The following is a 17233-nucleotide window of genomic DNA, read 5'->3' on the forward strand; positions in this document are numbered from 1 at the left end:
CCAGGGTCCTGGGGTCGAGTCCCGCATTGGGCTCCTCGCTCAGCGGGGAGCCTGCTTCACTCTGCCTCTCCCTGCCACTCTGCCTACTTGTGCACTCTCTCTGACAAATAAATAAATAAAATCTTCAAAAAAAAAAAAAAAAACAAGTTTTATTTATTTACTTTAAAGTAATCTACACCCAAAGTGGGGCTCAAACTGATGCTCTGGAGATCAAGAGTTGAATGCTCTTTGGACTGAGTCAACCAGACGCTGCAGAATGATTTATTTTTATATTTATTTAAGATTTTGTTTATTCATTTGACAGAGAGAGACAGTGAGAGAGGGAACACAAGAAGGGGGAGCAGGAGAGGGAGAAGTAGGTTTCCCACTGAGCAGGGAGCCTGATGCGGGCCTGGATCCCAGGACCCTGGGATCATGATCTGAGCCGAAGGCAGGAGCTTAACCGATTAAGCCACTCAGGTGCCCCTTCTTTTTTAATTTTTAATGTATTATTTTGGATAAGTAAATAAATACATCCCCAAATCAAATTCTAAAATGTATACAATAAAAAATTAATTCCTCTATGATAACTGCCCCTAGCTCTCTTGGTCTCTTGGTTTCTTTCTGCCAAAGAATTACTATTAACAGTTTGTTGTTACCTTCTCAAGAGGTATTCTTTATGAATATAAAATATATGCTTATTTGTATTTTTTTGTGTACCTATAGTTGCATACTACTCCATTGTGCTTTTCTCCTTGGAGGTTCTAAATGAACTATTGAATGTCCTTGTGTTTATTTTATTTTTTTAAAGATTTAATTTATTCATTTGACTCAGAGAGAGATCACAAGTAGGCAGAGAGAGAGGGGGAGAAGCAGGCTCCCCACTGAGTAGAGAGCCTGATGTGGGGCTCGATCCCAGGACCCTGAGATCATGACCTGAGCTGAAGGCAGAGGCTTAACCCACTGAGCCACCCAGGTACCCCAGAATGTCCTTGTGTTTAATAGTTATATGCTATTCAGTTGGATTTATCCAGTCTCCTGTTAATGGACTTTCAGGATATTTCCAGGCTTTTGTTGGTAATAGTGTTAGAGAGAGTATTTTTATACTAGTTATGTACGTGGGGGCAAGCACATCTGTGGCATGAATTCCCAGCAGTCTGGAGAATTCATTGAAAGGTGGTGAAACTAGAGGCAGGGATCAGTTATTAGGAAGTAGTAATGATGAAAAACTGAAGTAAGGCAGTGGCAAAAAGAGTGGGGGAGGGAAAGAATGAATTACAAATCATGCATTCCATCAACTTTAAGGTGCACATTGTTTCTTCACATTTTAACACATTTGAAATCTGTGTATTTTACAGTTGATGGTTTCATTCAGTTAATTGTTAGTACTTTGTAAGTTTCGTGCTGCTTTGGTTTTTTTTTTTAAGATTTTATTTATTTATTTGAGAGAGAGGGCACACAGGTAGGGGGAGCAGCAGAGGGAGAGGGGAAAAAGTAGGCTTACCATGGAGCAGAGAGCCTAATGTGGGCTTGATCCCAGGGCCCTGAGATCATGACCTGAGGCGAAGGCAGGTGCTTAACTGACTGAGACCCCCCAGGTGCCCTAGTACTTTGTAAGTTTCTTCGTTTGTTTGTAAGGAAGTTTTTCTTGTGGGGGTGGGAGGATGCCCAGTGGCTCAGTCTTTAAGTGTCTGTGTTCAGCTGTGGTCATGATCCCAGGGCCCTGGGATCAAGCCCCGCATCAGGCTCCCCACTTGGCAGGGAGCCTGGTTCTCCCTCTCCTGCTCCCCTGCTTCTGTTCCCTCTCTCACTGTGTCTCTCTCTGTCAAATAAATAAATAAAATCTTAAAAAAAAAAATCTAACCCTTCTGGGGTGCCTGGGTGGCTCAGTCATTGGGCGTCTGCCTTCAGGTTGGGTTGCAATTCCAGGGTCCTGGGATCCAGCCCCACATCAGGCTCCTTGCTTGGCAGGAGACCTGCTTCTCCCTCTCCCACTCCCCCCGCTTATGTTCCCTCTCTCTGTGTCTCTCTCTGTCAAATAAATAAATAAAATCTTTAAAAAAAATCATCTAACCCTTCTGGGGTGCCTGGGTGGCAGAGTTGGTTAAGTGTCTCAGCTCTGGATTTTGGCCTAGGTCATGATCTCAGGGTGGTTTCAAGCCCCATGTTAGACTCTGTGCTCAACATGAAGTTTACTTGAGATTCTCTTTCCATCTCCCTTTGTCCCTCCGGCTCGTGATCTCTCTCATTCTCTCTCTCTCTCTCTCTCAAATAAATGTATCTTAAAAAACAAAAAACTAATCCTTTTGCCACCAGATTAGGAGGCTTATTTTGAATAATTTACTTACTACTTATTTTAAATCAGTGGCCCATCTTTTCCTTTTTAAAAAGAGTTTATTGGGGCACCTGGGTGGCTCAGTGGGTTGAGGCCTCTGCCTTCGGCTCAGGTCATGATCTCAGGGTCCTGGGATCGAGCCCCACGTCGGGCTCTCTGTTCAGCGGGGAGCCTGCTTTCCTTCCTCTCTTTCTGCCTGCCTCTCTGCCTACTTGTGGTCTCTGTCTGTCAAATAAATAAGTAAATAAATAAAAATCTTTAAAAAAAAAAGAGTTTATTTATTTATTTATTTGAGAGACAAGAGTATGAGCAGGGAGAGGGGCAGAGGGAAAGGGACAGAAGGAGGATTGGGATAAGCAGAGTCCCGTTTTCTGCAGGGAGCCAGACTGGATGGTGAGTTCATGACCTGAGCCAGTCAGATGCTTAACCAGCTGAGCCTCCAAGCACCCTGGCCCCTCTTTTCCTATTTTTAGTCTCTTTCCCCTTCTTTATGATGATTAAAAGAGTGTTGAGTTCTTAGTTTCTTGATTGTTGAGGAATTGCTGTCGTGAGAACACTGATTTTATATCTAAATGATCTTCTGCAACAACCCCTTAGAATACCTAAACCTAACTTAAATGAAGCCTGTCCTTTATAGTTACACATAAACCAGCTGACCTCTGGGATTATGAAACAAACCGAATAGAAGACTTCTCATTTTTCATTCCTTTTCTTCTTTTCCTTGTATTTTGTTCTCTAATTTATTCATTCAGAAGATAGTTACTCAAAGCTTACTGTGTGTTAGGCATGGTCCTAGATGCCGAGAATTCAACAGTAGGCAAAAATCTTTGCTTTCAGGAGGCTTATATTCTTGTCGGGGGGAGAGAGACAAAAAAATAATTAAATTTTATAGTATATTGGGAAATTATGTGCTAGGGGGGAAATAAAGGAGAGGTGATGTTTGATATTACAGTTTTCCTATTCTGGGAAGTCCAGGAAGGCACTGGGAGAGTGACATTGGTCAAAGATTTAAAGGCAATGAGAGGGTAAACTGTGAGACTATATGGGAAAAGAATGTGCAAAGCAGAGGGAGTAGGCAGCTTAAAGGACAGGGGGAGGGTGGTGTGGTGTGTGTGACCCTGGGTATGCCAGGTGTGGTGTAGATCTTAACTTCATTTCAGTAATGTGGGTAGAATATCTGGAATGGAATGAATGGTGATTGGACAGAGAGGATCAGAGACGATGTGGGGCCAGATTGTTAAGAACTTTTAAGCGATTGTAAGGTACCCCTTGAAGGTAGTGCCTGTGTCCTCTTGACATCATGCTCTGAGCACTTTTTTACTTTCTAGTGCAGATTGTTCCAAGCTCTTGTACCTTCTTTCCTGGCCTGGAAGAAGCCCTGATTCTGCTTTGAAACCAAGATCTAGATATTAGATACTGGGATATTTTCAGTGGAGATTAGGAAATAGTTGTATTTACACATATACATATACACACACATTCATTCCCCTTGTCTTTCTATATATGTAACTATGAGGTTTACACCAAGACTTCCAATTATAGTCCCAACACAACAAGATTTATTCTAATCTTCTCCCTTTCTACATTTGAAATTTCCTGAGTCTGTATGTATTTTGAAAGTAGCATTAATGAGGTCTACATTGCGAATTTGGATGTGGAGTATGAAAGAGAAAGAGTAGTTAAGGATGACTCAAGAATTTTGGCTGAAAAAAGCCACCAGAATAAATGCCATTTACTGAGATGGAGAAGACTATAGGAGGAGACAGTTTGGAGGAACAGATCAGAAGGTCACGTGTTGAGTCTGAGCTATTAGACATGTAGGAGGAGGTGTTGGGGAAGTAGTTGGATATTTGAGTTTACAGTTCAAAGTTAGAGGTCCAGAATGAAATGCAGATTACTTGAAGAAAACTGGCTCAACTTTTGGGGCCTAAATGCTTATATTTCCTTACTGAGTATTGTTATGGAAGCAGCAAGTATGTTTTGTAGAAAATTAGAATACAAGCAAGCAAAAGGAAAATAGAGATCAATACTATTTAAAGTTAATTCTATATCCTTTCTGATCTCTTTAAAAGATTTTTTTTCCTAACATGAAATCACTCTGTAATTACTGTTTTTTTCAATTGATGGTTTTTATTTTCATTTTAGTAAATTTTCATTTAAAAAAATATTTTATTTATTTATTTGAGAGAGACAGAGATACCAAAAGAGAGCACAAGTGGGAAGGAAGAGGGAGAAACAGACTCCCCACTGAGCAGGGAGCCCAGTGCAGGATCGATCATAGGACCCTGGAATCGTGACCTGATCAGAAGGCAGGCGTGTAACCCACTGAGCCACCCAGGCACCCAGTAAATTTTCATTTTATTTAATCCCAGACCATATTCAGATTTCTTTCATTGATCCAGAAATGTCATATACAGGTGGTTAGTTCAAACCTGTGTGCAGTGTAGGGACACAGATAAATCAGATCAGATTACTTTGTTCCTTGGGTCTCTTAATCTCTCTGTTACATTTTATGCCACTGGTTTGTTGATGAGACTGGGCCTGTTGACCTGCAGAATATCTCACCTTGTAGATTTGTCTGGTTGCAAATGTTATTAGCTCTTATTATTTCTACCAGTAAAATTATCTGCAGCTTTTTCTAAATCATCTTTTTATATAAAAACTTTTCATGGTTTTTTTGTTAGGCACAGAATATAGGCTTAAGCTTTCTTAGCTCAATATTTAATAACCATCAGAATTTGTCATCTTTTCCTATTCTCCCACTGTTCTTCCAGCCAAACCTTTCTAGTCAGACACAAGTAGAAATAGGTAGTAATTAAGAATGTCATATCTTTGGGGGCACCTGGGTGGCTCAGTGGCTTGAGCCTCTGCCTTGGGCTCAGGTTATGATCTCAGGGTCCTGGGATTACGTCCCGCATGGGGGGGGGGGGGCTCTGCTCAGCAGGGAGCCTGCTTCCTTCTCTCTCTCTGCCTGCCTCTCTGCCTACTTGTGATCTCTCTCTGTGTCAAATAAATAAATAAAATCTTAAAAAAAAAAAAAAAAAGAATGTCAAACTTTTGAGCCAAACTATCTATACTTAAATTCTGGTTTCAGTACCTACTAGATGTGACAATTCACATCATTCCATCTCTCAAATGGAGATAACAGTATCAGCCTCATAGGGATGTTATAAGGATATCAGTTAATATTTGTATCCTCTTTAAAACAGTGTCTAGCACATAGAAAATGCTATAAGTATTATTAAATAAGTTTTAAAATCTAGCCTAAATTTTTCCCTTCTGCAAAACAAAAGACACTCATTGCACAATTCTTTTCAGCACCTTTACTCATGACTTGTTCTTGCTAGAGTGCTCTTCCCCTTTCTTCCTGCCTATACAAAACCTTAACTTCTTCATCAGACATTTAATTAATACTATTTGAGCACCTGCCAGTTACTCAATCATTGAGGTCATAGCATTAAACAAGACAGAATTCCAGCCTTTAGGGAACTTACACTCTAGTGGAAGGTGCAGACAAGTACACTACAGTGTGGTAAGCGTAGGACACACGTATCTTCAGGATCTACTCAAGGCCTTGTCTTAAAGAGCCAGGGGAAGCTTTGTGGAAGATGTGATATGTAAGCTGAGAGTAGAAGGAAGAAAAAGAATTAGCCTGTTGAAATGGGTGTCAAGACAAGGGAAGGAGGTGGGGCTTGGCTTTGAGATAAAGTGTAGTTCACTAAATAGCGACTTTAAGGGAGAGTGGCTAAAGTTGAGGCTAAACAAGTAAGCAAGAACTAGGTTGCAGAGGGTTTGGAAAATCACGCAGGAGGGGTCTTCTCAAATCCCACTGCCTTTAGGCATTTTCACAGACTCTCTCAGCCAATTTTTCTCATTTCTTCCTGACTTTCTGTAGTGATTTGACTGTAGGGTGTAGGGTTTACATTGGAAAGAAGTTGTGTTAAAATCATTGTGGGTGGTTGGTTTGGGTAAGAAGTAGTGATAAGGTGGGGGGCAAAATCTGACATGAGTTAAAGTAAGTATTTTGGACTTCTGTGGATGAGTAGAAAACACAAGGTATTCAGGATGGGATATCTTATAAAAAGGAAGATTCTGAGAGAGAAGGAGAGAGAATACACATGCAAGTTTTCTAGGAACTGTATTTCATTAAAAATAGAACTTTGAAAGGGAGGGAATGAGACTGAAAGAGAGAAGGTAAGATCCAGATCATAAATGGAGACCAGGGCGTTCAGGCATTTTCTAGTAAGCATTTGGAAATCATTGATGGATTTGATATGAGAAACAACTTGGATATTGTTTGCATAGTAGAAGTGAATTTAGCAATGTAGAAGTTAAATTTGAGGAGACTAAGTCTAGAGGTAAGATAACCAGTTAGGAGGGTACTACAGTAGTAGGGGAGGACTATATTCTTTTTTTTTTTTTTTTTTAAGATTTTATTTATTTATTTGACAGACAGAGATCACAAGTAGGCAGAGAGGCAGGCAGTGAGAGAGGGAAGCAGGCTCCCTGCTGAGCAGAGAGCCCGACGAGGGACTCGATCCCAGGACCCTGAGATCATGACCTGAGCCAAAGGCAGCAGCCTAATCCACTGAGCCACCCAGGCGCCCAAGGACTATTCTTAATACTGAAAAATCAAGCCAAGGTGCCTCTGAGACTTGAACGTGGATGTGTGCATTGACTGATAAAGGGAAATCCAGGCTTGATATCTATAGATATGGGAGTCATTGATGCATAGGTGATGGGAATTAAGGCTGTGAAAGTAGATGGTCATACTGATAGCATTTCATTTTCTGTGTGCTAAGCACTATCCAGAATGCTTTATATATCTTGTTTCATTTAATACTTGTAACAACCCTGTGAGGTTGTCATTTTACAAAGAAAAAGGAAGTGTTCTATGGAAGAGTTAAGTAGTGTATAAAACCCCAAAGCTAATAAGGGACAAGAGTCAGGAATGGAACAAACTATCTAACTTAATACCTGAAATCTTAGAACATGATGCCTTGGGTGAATGGAGGGAGTGCTCAGGAGAGAACGCTGGGAACTTCAACATTTAAAGGTCGCAGGTGGAGCTGCCTGTCTACACATGGTCACCCATGTATGTATGGAGGAGGAATCAGAGAGGTAGGAAAACCAGGGAAGTGGTTATGACTGAAACCAAAGAGGAATTACCCTAACACATTATTCTGTGTACCAAAAGCCATAATGAAATAACATTTTAAAAATTTTCATCAGGTTTAATAAGTTGGAATTTATTGGTAATTATTATTTGAGTGCAGTGGTGGCAACATAAATTAGATGACATAATTTATATAAAGCTCTTTAAATTGCATATTTTAAGTATAGAAAAACAAAAGCTCCTATAGGTATGGAATTAATGGGAGTTAAAGTGGAGACAATGAGAACTCTTTCAGATATTTTATTCTGAAAGATCTTGAATCAGGTAAGTTGATTTGGTTGGGTTTAAATATGGATTTTTTTTTGAGAGAGTATAATTTACATCTAATGATTTCTGATGATAATAAAGAACATGTGGAAGGACCGTAGCATTGTAATGTTGAGGGCCCAGCTGAAGACTAGATTTATGATTTCAGTCCTCCTGGTGGTATGATTTTTCTTCATCGAACCCAAGAGAAGAAATAAAAGTGCAGTAAAGGCATTCAGTTAGGTTGATCTAGATTTAGGATTTGTTGAATGCATATGATAGAAAATGAAGTTTTTTGTTTTGTTTTTGTTTTAAGATTTTATTTATTTATTTGACAGAGAGTTAGTGAGAGCAGGAACACCAGCAGGGGGAGTGGGAGAGGGAGTAGCAGGCTTCCTGCTAAACAGGGAGCCCATTACAGGGCTCTATCCCAAGCAGCTGAGCCACCCAGGCACCCCTAAAATGAAGATTTTAATGAGTGGTTTAGGGGCACCTGGGTGGCTCGTGGGTTAAGCGTCTGACTCTTGATATTGGCTCAGGTCACAATTTTGGGGTTGTGAGATAGAGACCTGAGTTGGGCTCTGTGTTGGGCAGATCCTGCATAGGATCCTCTGTGCCTCTGCTCGTGGGCATGCACACACATTCTTTCTCTCGCGCTCTCTCCAAAAAAAAAAAAAAAGTTTAAATAATAGATCAAAGGCTGGAATTGATAGAGAAAAATTGAGTACTAAGAGTATAAAGTTAGGAAAAATGTAGAACTGAGATCTTGATAAAAGTGACAGATTTAAGGGGAATAGTAGGCTGTGGTCAGAAAAGGGGATTTTAAAATGTGCAGGTAGTTCTTAAGAGGTCACAGAATTTAAGATCAGAATTTTAAGACTAGAAAATGTGATGGGTCATCCAAATGGACATTAAAATTGTCCAGGATATAATGCAACTTGGGGTGTTTTGTTTTTTTTAATTACTTATTTATTTGACAGAGAGAGACAGCAAGAGAGGGAACATCCACCAGCAGAGAGAGTGGGAGAGGGAGAAGCAGGCCTCCTGCTGAGCAGGGAGGCCAATCTAGGGCTTGATCCTAGGACTCTAGGATCACGGCCTGAGCTGAAGGCAGATGCTTAACTACTGAGCCACCCAGGTGCCCCAAAACTTGGGATGGTTTTGCTTGAGTTCAGAAAGCAAATTGATTGGGCCTTGTCACAGGCCTTAGAAGAATTTGATGTGTGTGTGTGTGTGTGTGTGTGTGTGTGTGTGTGGTAAAATTACATGTTTCTTAGGACCTAGTTTTCAAAGTAGGAGCAAAGTGTTGCTTCCAGTTAGATGGCAATATTTAGGTGTACCTCAGTAGTATCAGGACTAGTCGATGAAAAGAATCTAGCTCTAATAATAATGCAGAGGAGGTTAAGCAGTTTGCCCAAGGTCACATTTTAACTGGTTTTAAAGCCCATGCTCTTTCCACTAACCTTGGTGTTTTTGCAACAAGTTGAGTTGTTTCAGCAGAGTTTATCTTTCCAAATGTTTGGGAGAACAGTTTTTATTTTAACTTCTCCAGAGTTAATGAGTTTTTTAGTGCCAAACATCTATAAAATGAAGTGGAAATCTACTCAGGGAGCACCTTGAACAGAATATTAACCTGAGACAATCAATGCTTTTAGACACTAGTTTCAATAAATTGATCCATTAGTTCACTTGTCTGTTTATTTGTTCTCCACCCACATAATAGTGGTTACACAGTTTGAGAACACTGTATTTGGAATAAGTTGAACAAAGTATAATTTGACTCATTTGGTTTTATTTGTTGTCTTTTTTTGTCTCTAGCTGCCTATCCCCACCGTTTAAATCTCTTTTACCTCGCCAATGATGTCATACAGAACTGCAAAAGGAAAAACGCAATCATTTTCCGTGAGTCATTTGCTGATGTCCTTCCTGAAGCAGCTGCTCTAGTGAAGTAAGTAAATTCTTACTGCTTTTGGGGATCCAAGCTTAGAACATTAAGAATTTTAGTTTTCCTTTTGACCTATCAGTAAGAATTGTTAATAGTTGAACATGCTTGAAGGTACACGGATATTTTGCCCAAATTGTTCATGTCACTTTCCCACTAAGACACACATTTTTCTTTTAAAACTTCTTTCTTCTCGCTCTCTTTTAAGATTTTATTTTTGGGGACGCCTGGGTGGCTCAGTTGGTTGGACAACTGACTTCAGCTCAGGTCATGATCTTGGAGTCCCGGGATCGAGTCCCGCATCGGGCTCCCAGCTCCACGGGGAGTCTGTTTCTCTCTCTGCCCTTCTCCTCGCTCATGCTCTCTCTCCCTGTCTCTCTCTCAAATAAATAAATAAAATCTTAAAAGAAAAAAAAAAAGATTTTATTTTTGGGGGCGCCTGGGTGGCTCAATCGGTTGGCCGTCTGTCTTTAGCTCAGGTCACGCTCCTAGAGTCCTGGAATTGAGCCCCACGTCAGGCCCCTTGCTCAGCTGATCAGCCGGGGGCATCTCCCTCTTCTTCTGCCTCCTGTTCTCCCTGCTTGTGGGCTCACTCTCTCTCTGTCAAATAAATAATTTCTTTTTTTAAAAATTATTTATTTATTCTATTCTCTTTTTGAAAGCTTGTTTGCTATTTACTCTCTGCCTCTTCTCTCCTACCATATAGCTCCTGGTTGTACTCTTCAGTTGGTACTTCTTTCCAATAGCTCCTTCTTTTCCTTTTTTTTTACACATTTCCTTTCTTCTTTCAGTGTTCTTGAAATCTTGACCCTTCTATGATATCTGTGTAATTAAAGAGAAATGGAAATTTTTGTTCTGAACTTCATATTGATTTATTCCATCCTTAATGAAATTGTAACCAGCATTTACCAAAGTGTTGGAATACTTCAATGTTATTTTTACTCTTTATTAATAGTGTCTTCCTTGTGTTTCATCCATATTTTCAAGTTGTTTATTTGGTGCAAGAGACATACATACACAATTAGAGGATAAGTAAATATGTAGAACAATCAAAATTGCTGAGTATTTTCTCAAATAATATTGCACATTATCCATCCATTTGTTAGCTATTAACCCATTCAAAATTGAATGATCCTTTCCTTTCCTTTGAATTATTAACTTGAGGTGTTTATTTTGGTGCTAGGTGAATATACTAAAAGATTTATACACGTGTCAGAAGAACATAAAATTGGGGTGCCCAGCTGGCTCAATTGGTAGAGCATGGGACTCTTGATCTCAGGGCTGTGAGTTAAAGCCCTGTATTAGGTATAGAGATTACTTAAAAGTAAAATTTTTGAATAAAAAAGGGGGTGGGCGCTGGGGTGGCTCAGTTGTTAGGCATCTGCCTTCGGCTCGGTCATGATCCCAGGGTCCTGGGATTGAGCCCTGCTTCAGGCTCTCTGATCAACAGGAGGCCTACTTCTCCTCTTGCACTCCCCCTGCTTGTGTTCCCTCTCTTTTGCTGTGTGTCTCTCTGTCAGATAAATAAAATCTTTTTAAAAAGTACATAAAATAATAACAATAACACCTAACATTTATTGAACACTTGTAATTGACCAGATATGATACAGAGTGCTTTGTGTGCTTTAAGTTATTGAATCCTGAGGGCAACTACTTTGTTGCTACTTTGTCCCCATTTAAGGAGAAAGAAACTGGTTAGAGAGATTCAGTAGCTTGCCTAAGTTCTCACAGCTGGCAGGGTTGTGGGGAGGGCAGGGAGGGACCGAATTCCCATCCAAGCTTGTCTAGACCCCAAAGCACATGTTCTTTCCCACTTAACCACAGTCTGTGTTGTTTCTTTACATACATAAACCCAGTATAATTTAGAGTAAGAAAAGCAATATGCTGGATGGTCTCCATTTAGAGTTTCTGCTGTAAATATCACTATAGTCTTTTTATAACTTAACCTACTGTTTCCTAGACTTAGGTTTTATGACCTAGTTCATGGGTTAATATAGAGTTGTCAGCTTTTATTTTACTAGGCAAAGGTATTTTTTAAAACAACTTCTTTGAATTAATTTAACTAATTTCACAGAAAAAGGTGGAAGGACATAATCTCAGAATAAACTTAAGTCCTTTATTTATTTTTTGAGAGGGGGAGGGGCAGAGGGAGAAGGATAAGCAGAGACTCCTTGCCAAGTGTGAAGTCAGACACAGGGCTCCATCCCAGGATCCAGAGACCATGACCTGAGCTGAAGTCAGACACTTAAACCAACTGAGCCACCAGGTACCCCAGGTTAGTCTTTCAAATTAAAATTTCAAGTGCTGAAAATGTTCTTTTTTTTTTTTTTTAAAGATTTTATTTATTTGGGGTGCTGGGTGGCTCAGTCATTTGCGTCTGCCTTCAGCTTGGGTCATGATCCCAGGGTCCTACGATCAAGCCCCGCATGATCCTCCTTGTTCAGTGGGGAGCATGCTTCGCCCCTGCCTGCTACTGCCCCTGCTTGTGCACAGTCTCTCTCTCTGTCAAACTAAATAAATCTTAAAAAAAACGATTTTATTTGTTTTGAGAGAGAGAGAGCACAAGCAGTGGAGAGGCAGAAGAAGGGGGACAAGGAACAAGCAGACTGCCTGCCTAGCAGGGAGCCCAGTTCAACTAAAGGATCAATCCCAGGACCCCAGGATCATGACCTGAGTTGAAGGCAGAAGCTCAGGAAACTGATGTGCTCCAGTTCTGAAAATGTTCTTAACTCAACGAGGGTATCTTCAGAAACCTGTAGTAAACATAGGACTTAACAGTACAACAATAAAAGCATTCCAAGATAAGGATGCCTTCTGACATCATTCATATTTGCCATTATGCTGGAGATCCCATTCATTTCTGAATAAGTAAAAAGAGTACATTTAGAAGAGATAGGATTGTTGTTACCTACATCAGGGATGGGCTACCTTTTTTTTTATAAAGGGCCAGATAACAAGTGTTTTAGGTTCTGTAGGCCCTAGAATCTCTGTTGTCACTACTCAATTCTGCTATTCTAGCATGAAAGCAGCTATAAAACAGCAGGTAAACAAATGGGTATGGCTGTGTTCCAGTAAAACTTTATTTACAAAAATAGGTAGCTGGCCTGAGGATCAGAGTTTGCTGACCCCCAGCTCACATAAAGTCAACTAATAAGAGATTTCATATAAAGTCAGATTCAAGTTCAAGTACTAGCTATAACCAATTTAAAAATGTAATTAGGAGAAAAGATTCCTTGTTCTTTTATTCTGCTCCCCAGAATAAAAGAGATCCCACTCGAGTAAATGTAGTAAGAAGTACATTAAGGTTTTTATAAAGAAAGCTTTTTTTTTTAAAAAAATATTTTATTTATTTATTTGACAGAGAGAAATCACAAGTAGGCAGAGTGGCAGGCAGAGGCAGAGAGAGAAGCAGGCTCCCCTCTGAGCAGAGAGCCTGATGTGGGGCTTGATCCCAGGACCCTGGGATCATGACCTGAGCTGAAGGCAGGGACCCAACCCACTGAGCCACCCAGGCACCCCTAAAGAAAGCTTTTAGACTTCACTAAATAGTACTAAAGATCTGGATAAATGAAAAGAGATTATTATGTACCATTTTGAAGAGAAAGATTTTGGTATTGTTAAAAATATGATTTCCACGAGGTGCCTGGGTGGCTCAATGGGTTAAAGCCTCTGCCTTCGGCTCAGGTCATGATCTCAGGGTCCTGGGCTCGAGTCCTGCATCAGGCTCTTTGCTCAGCAGGGAGCCTGCTTCCTCCTCTCTCTCTCTGCCTGCCTCTCTGCCTACTTGTGATCTCTGTCTGTCAAATAAATAAATAAATAAATAAAATCTAAAAAAGAAATATGATTCCCAATATGTAATCTATAAATTCATTGTAATCCCAGTCAAAATCTCAACAGGGTTTAATGTGGAAGGATAACATATGAAAGATAATTGTTTTAAAGAATAGTAAGGCTAGATTTCCTGTATCAGTTATTAATTAAAATCTGTTAACTAACACTCTCATAGAAGCAGAAGACTGTATCAGTGAACAATATATTCTTGGGTGTAAAGAAATTAATTACACAGTATATGATAAATGAGGGGATTGTAAAAGATGAGCTTTAATATTCCGTAAACATCCCCATCCCAATCACTACTACCCTCTTTTTTTTTTTTTTTTTTAAAGATTTTATTTTTTTTATTTGACAGAGAGAGATCACAAGTAGGCAGAGAGGCAGGCAGAGAGAGAGAGGAGGAAGCAGGCTCCCTGCTGAGCAGAGAGCCCGATGCGGGACTCGATCCCAGGACCCTGAGATCATGACCTGAGCGAAAGGCAGTGGCTTAACCCACTGAGCCACCCAGGTGCCCACTACTACCCTCTTTTAAATTTCTATTCATACATATACTTTAGATTCATTTCTACCCTTTTGTGAATTCTTACATCTTAATTTAAGGCTATTGTTTTAATCCCTTTATTCAGGAGGGGCAAATGACTAGAAATTCCAGGCCGGTCACATATAGTGAGGTATCTTGAATGTGGAGAAGAACCCATCTAATAGGAGCAGCAGTTACCTAGCCCTAGCCTTTGGCCATAAAGCAGCAGAAGTCCAGTGTTAACACATGCTGCCAGACCTTCTAAGGACTTTCTTGCCTTTTTTTTTTAAAAAGATTTTCATCTGTTTATTTGAGAGAGAGAGCACAAGCAGGGGGAGGGCCTGAGGGAGACAGAGAAGCAGGCTCCCCACCAGCCGGGAGCCTGACTGAGGGCTGGATGCCAGGACCCTGAGATCATGAGCCCAAGATAGATGCTTAACTGACTGAGCCATCCAGGTGCCCCAGGAGTTTTTCACTTTTTAAGTTAGATCAAAATTGGATTTTTATATGAAGTCTCCCAATTTTTAAACGTGTGACACTAAATCACATTTTTTTAAAAAGTTACTGCTAGCCAAACAAAGCACATCTCTTGACTAAATTTTGAGCTGTAGGCAACCTGTTAGAAACTACTGCATTAGGGCATTCATTTTATTCCTTTAATCCTTTTAAGGAGTTACTTGGTTTCACCAAACTAAAAGTTGGTGTGGGATGGGCTGCTGCCATATGTTAAGAGAGATGACTAAAAAGGGAAACTGGTGCTTTCAGAGGGGTTAGGAAACTTTTTCTTTGCAAAAAATTATCTAATTATTATAGCTCCTTTTTATTTTTATTTTTGTTTTTTGGATATTTTATTTATTTATTTGTGAGAGAGAGCATGAGAGGGGAGAGGGTCAGAGAGAGAAGCAGACTCCCCATGGAGCTGGGAGTCCGATGTGGGACTCGATCCTGGTACTCCAGGATCTTTACCTGAGCTGAAGTCAGTCGCTCAACCAACTGAGCCACCCAGGTGCCCTACAGCTCCTTTTTAAATTAAATTTCAGTTTATTCTTCCTTCACTGGTTTGAAATTCTATAGAGTGAGAACTTGGAGATTTTGTTTTGGACATACTAGTCATTATTATAGTGAAAATTACACATGAGAGGGTGGGACATAAATGAAGGTAAAGTAAACCAACCTGATGGTGTTAGTTTTGCCATTTGTGTCCTAGGGATACTAGCTAAGGGACAAAAATGCCATTCATCTGGATGCATACATCATTGTGACAACAGAACAGTAGAAAACTCAATTTGAAGCACAGGGAAAGTATTTTCATGAATGTCAAAGTTGAGTTACCACTTGGAAGACTATGGTCTATTCTGCCACCAGCAGTGGTGTACACACACACACACACACACATCACACACACACACACACACATTATATATAGACTATAGAAAAATCCTGGGAAAAACTGAAGGTCTGCTTGTATTATGCCGGGATTGTTTGGAAGAAGGTTATATCTTTGATGTGGATGGAGCTTACCAAAGTCCTATTGCTATCCCAGACTTTCATAAAAGGCAGTCATTTTTGCTTTTTAAAATTTTCTTATTTAATTGAACTGAAAAGTGTATTTATACTAGTTGTTATCATTATAGCTTAATGTGTTCTTTTGGCTCTCAGGGTGTAGAGAAACTTTCATGTATGTCTGACCTTTGAAAGATGTCATGACAGATTTTGGGGAAACAATGAGCTTGGTACTCTAAAATAAACCCACCATAAGAAGGGCTTCTGATGACTTCATGGCTAGTTGTTGGTTATTGAAGAAAGTCTTGAAAGCACTTGGGAGTTTGAATTGGGGCACTTTTCTTTCTTTCTCTCTTTTTTAAGGTCTGTTCATTTTGAGAGAGAGAGAGAGCATGAACACACACAAGCGGGGAAAAGGTAGAGGGAGAAAGAGAGAGAGAATCCCAAACACACTCCATGTTGAACTTGGAGCCTGACTCGGGGCTTAATCTCATGACCCTGAGTTCATGACCTGACACAAAGCCAAGAGTCTTGACGCTTAACTGACTGAGCCACCCAGGTGCCCCAGTTTTCTAACTAAACTGACAGCCACATTTCTTCTCTCTTTACATACATTCTCTTGGAGACTTACCTACTCATGGATTAAACTCTTACTCATATCCTAATAACTACTATAACTCTATCTAGATTTTTAGGGTTTTGTTTTGTTTTTAAAGATTTTATTTTTATTTTTTAAAAGATTTTATTTATTTATTTGACAGACAAAGATCACAAGTAGGCAGAGAGAGAGGGAGAAGCAGGCTCCCCGGTGAGCAGAGAGCCCAATGTGGGGCCCCATCCCAAGACCCTGAGATCATGACCTGAGCCAAAGGCAGAGGCTTAACCCATTGAGCCTCCAGGCGCCCCTAAAGATTTTATTTTTAAGTAATCTCTATACCCAGTGTGGGCTCGAACTTAGAACTCTGAGATCAGGAGTCACATGCTCTACCGACTGAGCCAGCCAATCACCCCCCTTCTTTTTTTTTTTTTTTTTAACCATATCTTCAACTTTTTGTGAATTACTGCCTTATTATATGATACTCAGCTCAACATCTAAAACTGTAATCTACTTTATATGTGTATAAAGCCCTGCTCTCACAGTTTGTGTGATAATAGGTTGTAAATTGAAAATTTTTATACAAATGGTATTTTGAAACTCATTGTAACCAACTTATCAGGTAAGCAAATTGAATTTTATTATTTCTTTTTATAAAATGAGAAAACTGAAGGCCAGAGCCGTTAAGAATTGCCCAAAGTAAAATGTCAATTTAATAAAAGAGATGAGGGCGCCTGGGTGGTTCAGTGGGTTAAGCCGCTGCCTTCAGCTCGGGTCATGATCTCGCGTCCCGGGATCGAGTCCCGCATCGGGCTCTAGTCCCGCATCGGGCTCTCTGCTTGGCAGGGAGCCTGCTTCCTCCTCGCTCTCTCTCTGCCTGCCTCTCTGCCTACTTGTGATCTCTCTCTGTCAAATAAATAAATAAAATCTTTTAAAAAAAAATAAATAAATAAAAGAGATGAGAATAGAACTGAGATTTTTCTGACTCTTAGGTCTCCTGTTATTTCCATTTTACAATACAGTTTGCCTAAACTTAACTTAGAGTTTTTCATCTTATAATGGCCCCTTAGTAATTTTAAATTCTTTTTTTTTTTTTTTTTTTT

General features: G+C 40.0%; 1 protein-coding gene across 7 annotated transcripts in view; it reads left to right on the plus strand.

Annotated features, from left to right (window-relative positions):
- RPRD2 (regulation of nuclear pre-mRNA domain containing 2) overlaps window positions 1-17233 on the plus strand; it is a 101434-nt gene that overhangs the window by 32731 nt on the left and 51470 nt on the right. For all 7 annotated transcript variants that reach the window (XM_059376032.1, XM_059376033.1, XM_059376035.1 and 4 more), the window contains exon 2: window positions 9555-9684. In XM_059376032.1, coding sequence (XP_059232015.1) covers window positions 9555-9684 — 130 coding nt within the window. The remainder of the gene's footprint in view (window positions 1-9554; window positions 9685-17233) is intronic.

This window comes from Mustela nigripes, chromosome 14, assembly GCF_022355385.1.
Source record: "Mustela nigripes isolate SB6536 chromosome 14, MUSNIG.SB6536, whole genome shotgun sequence".
NCBI classification, from domain to species: Eukaryota; Metazoa; Chordata; class Mammalia; order Carnivora; family Mustelidae; genus Mustela; species Mustela nigripes.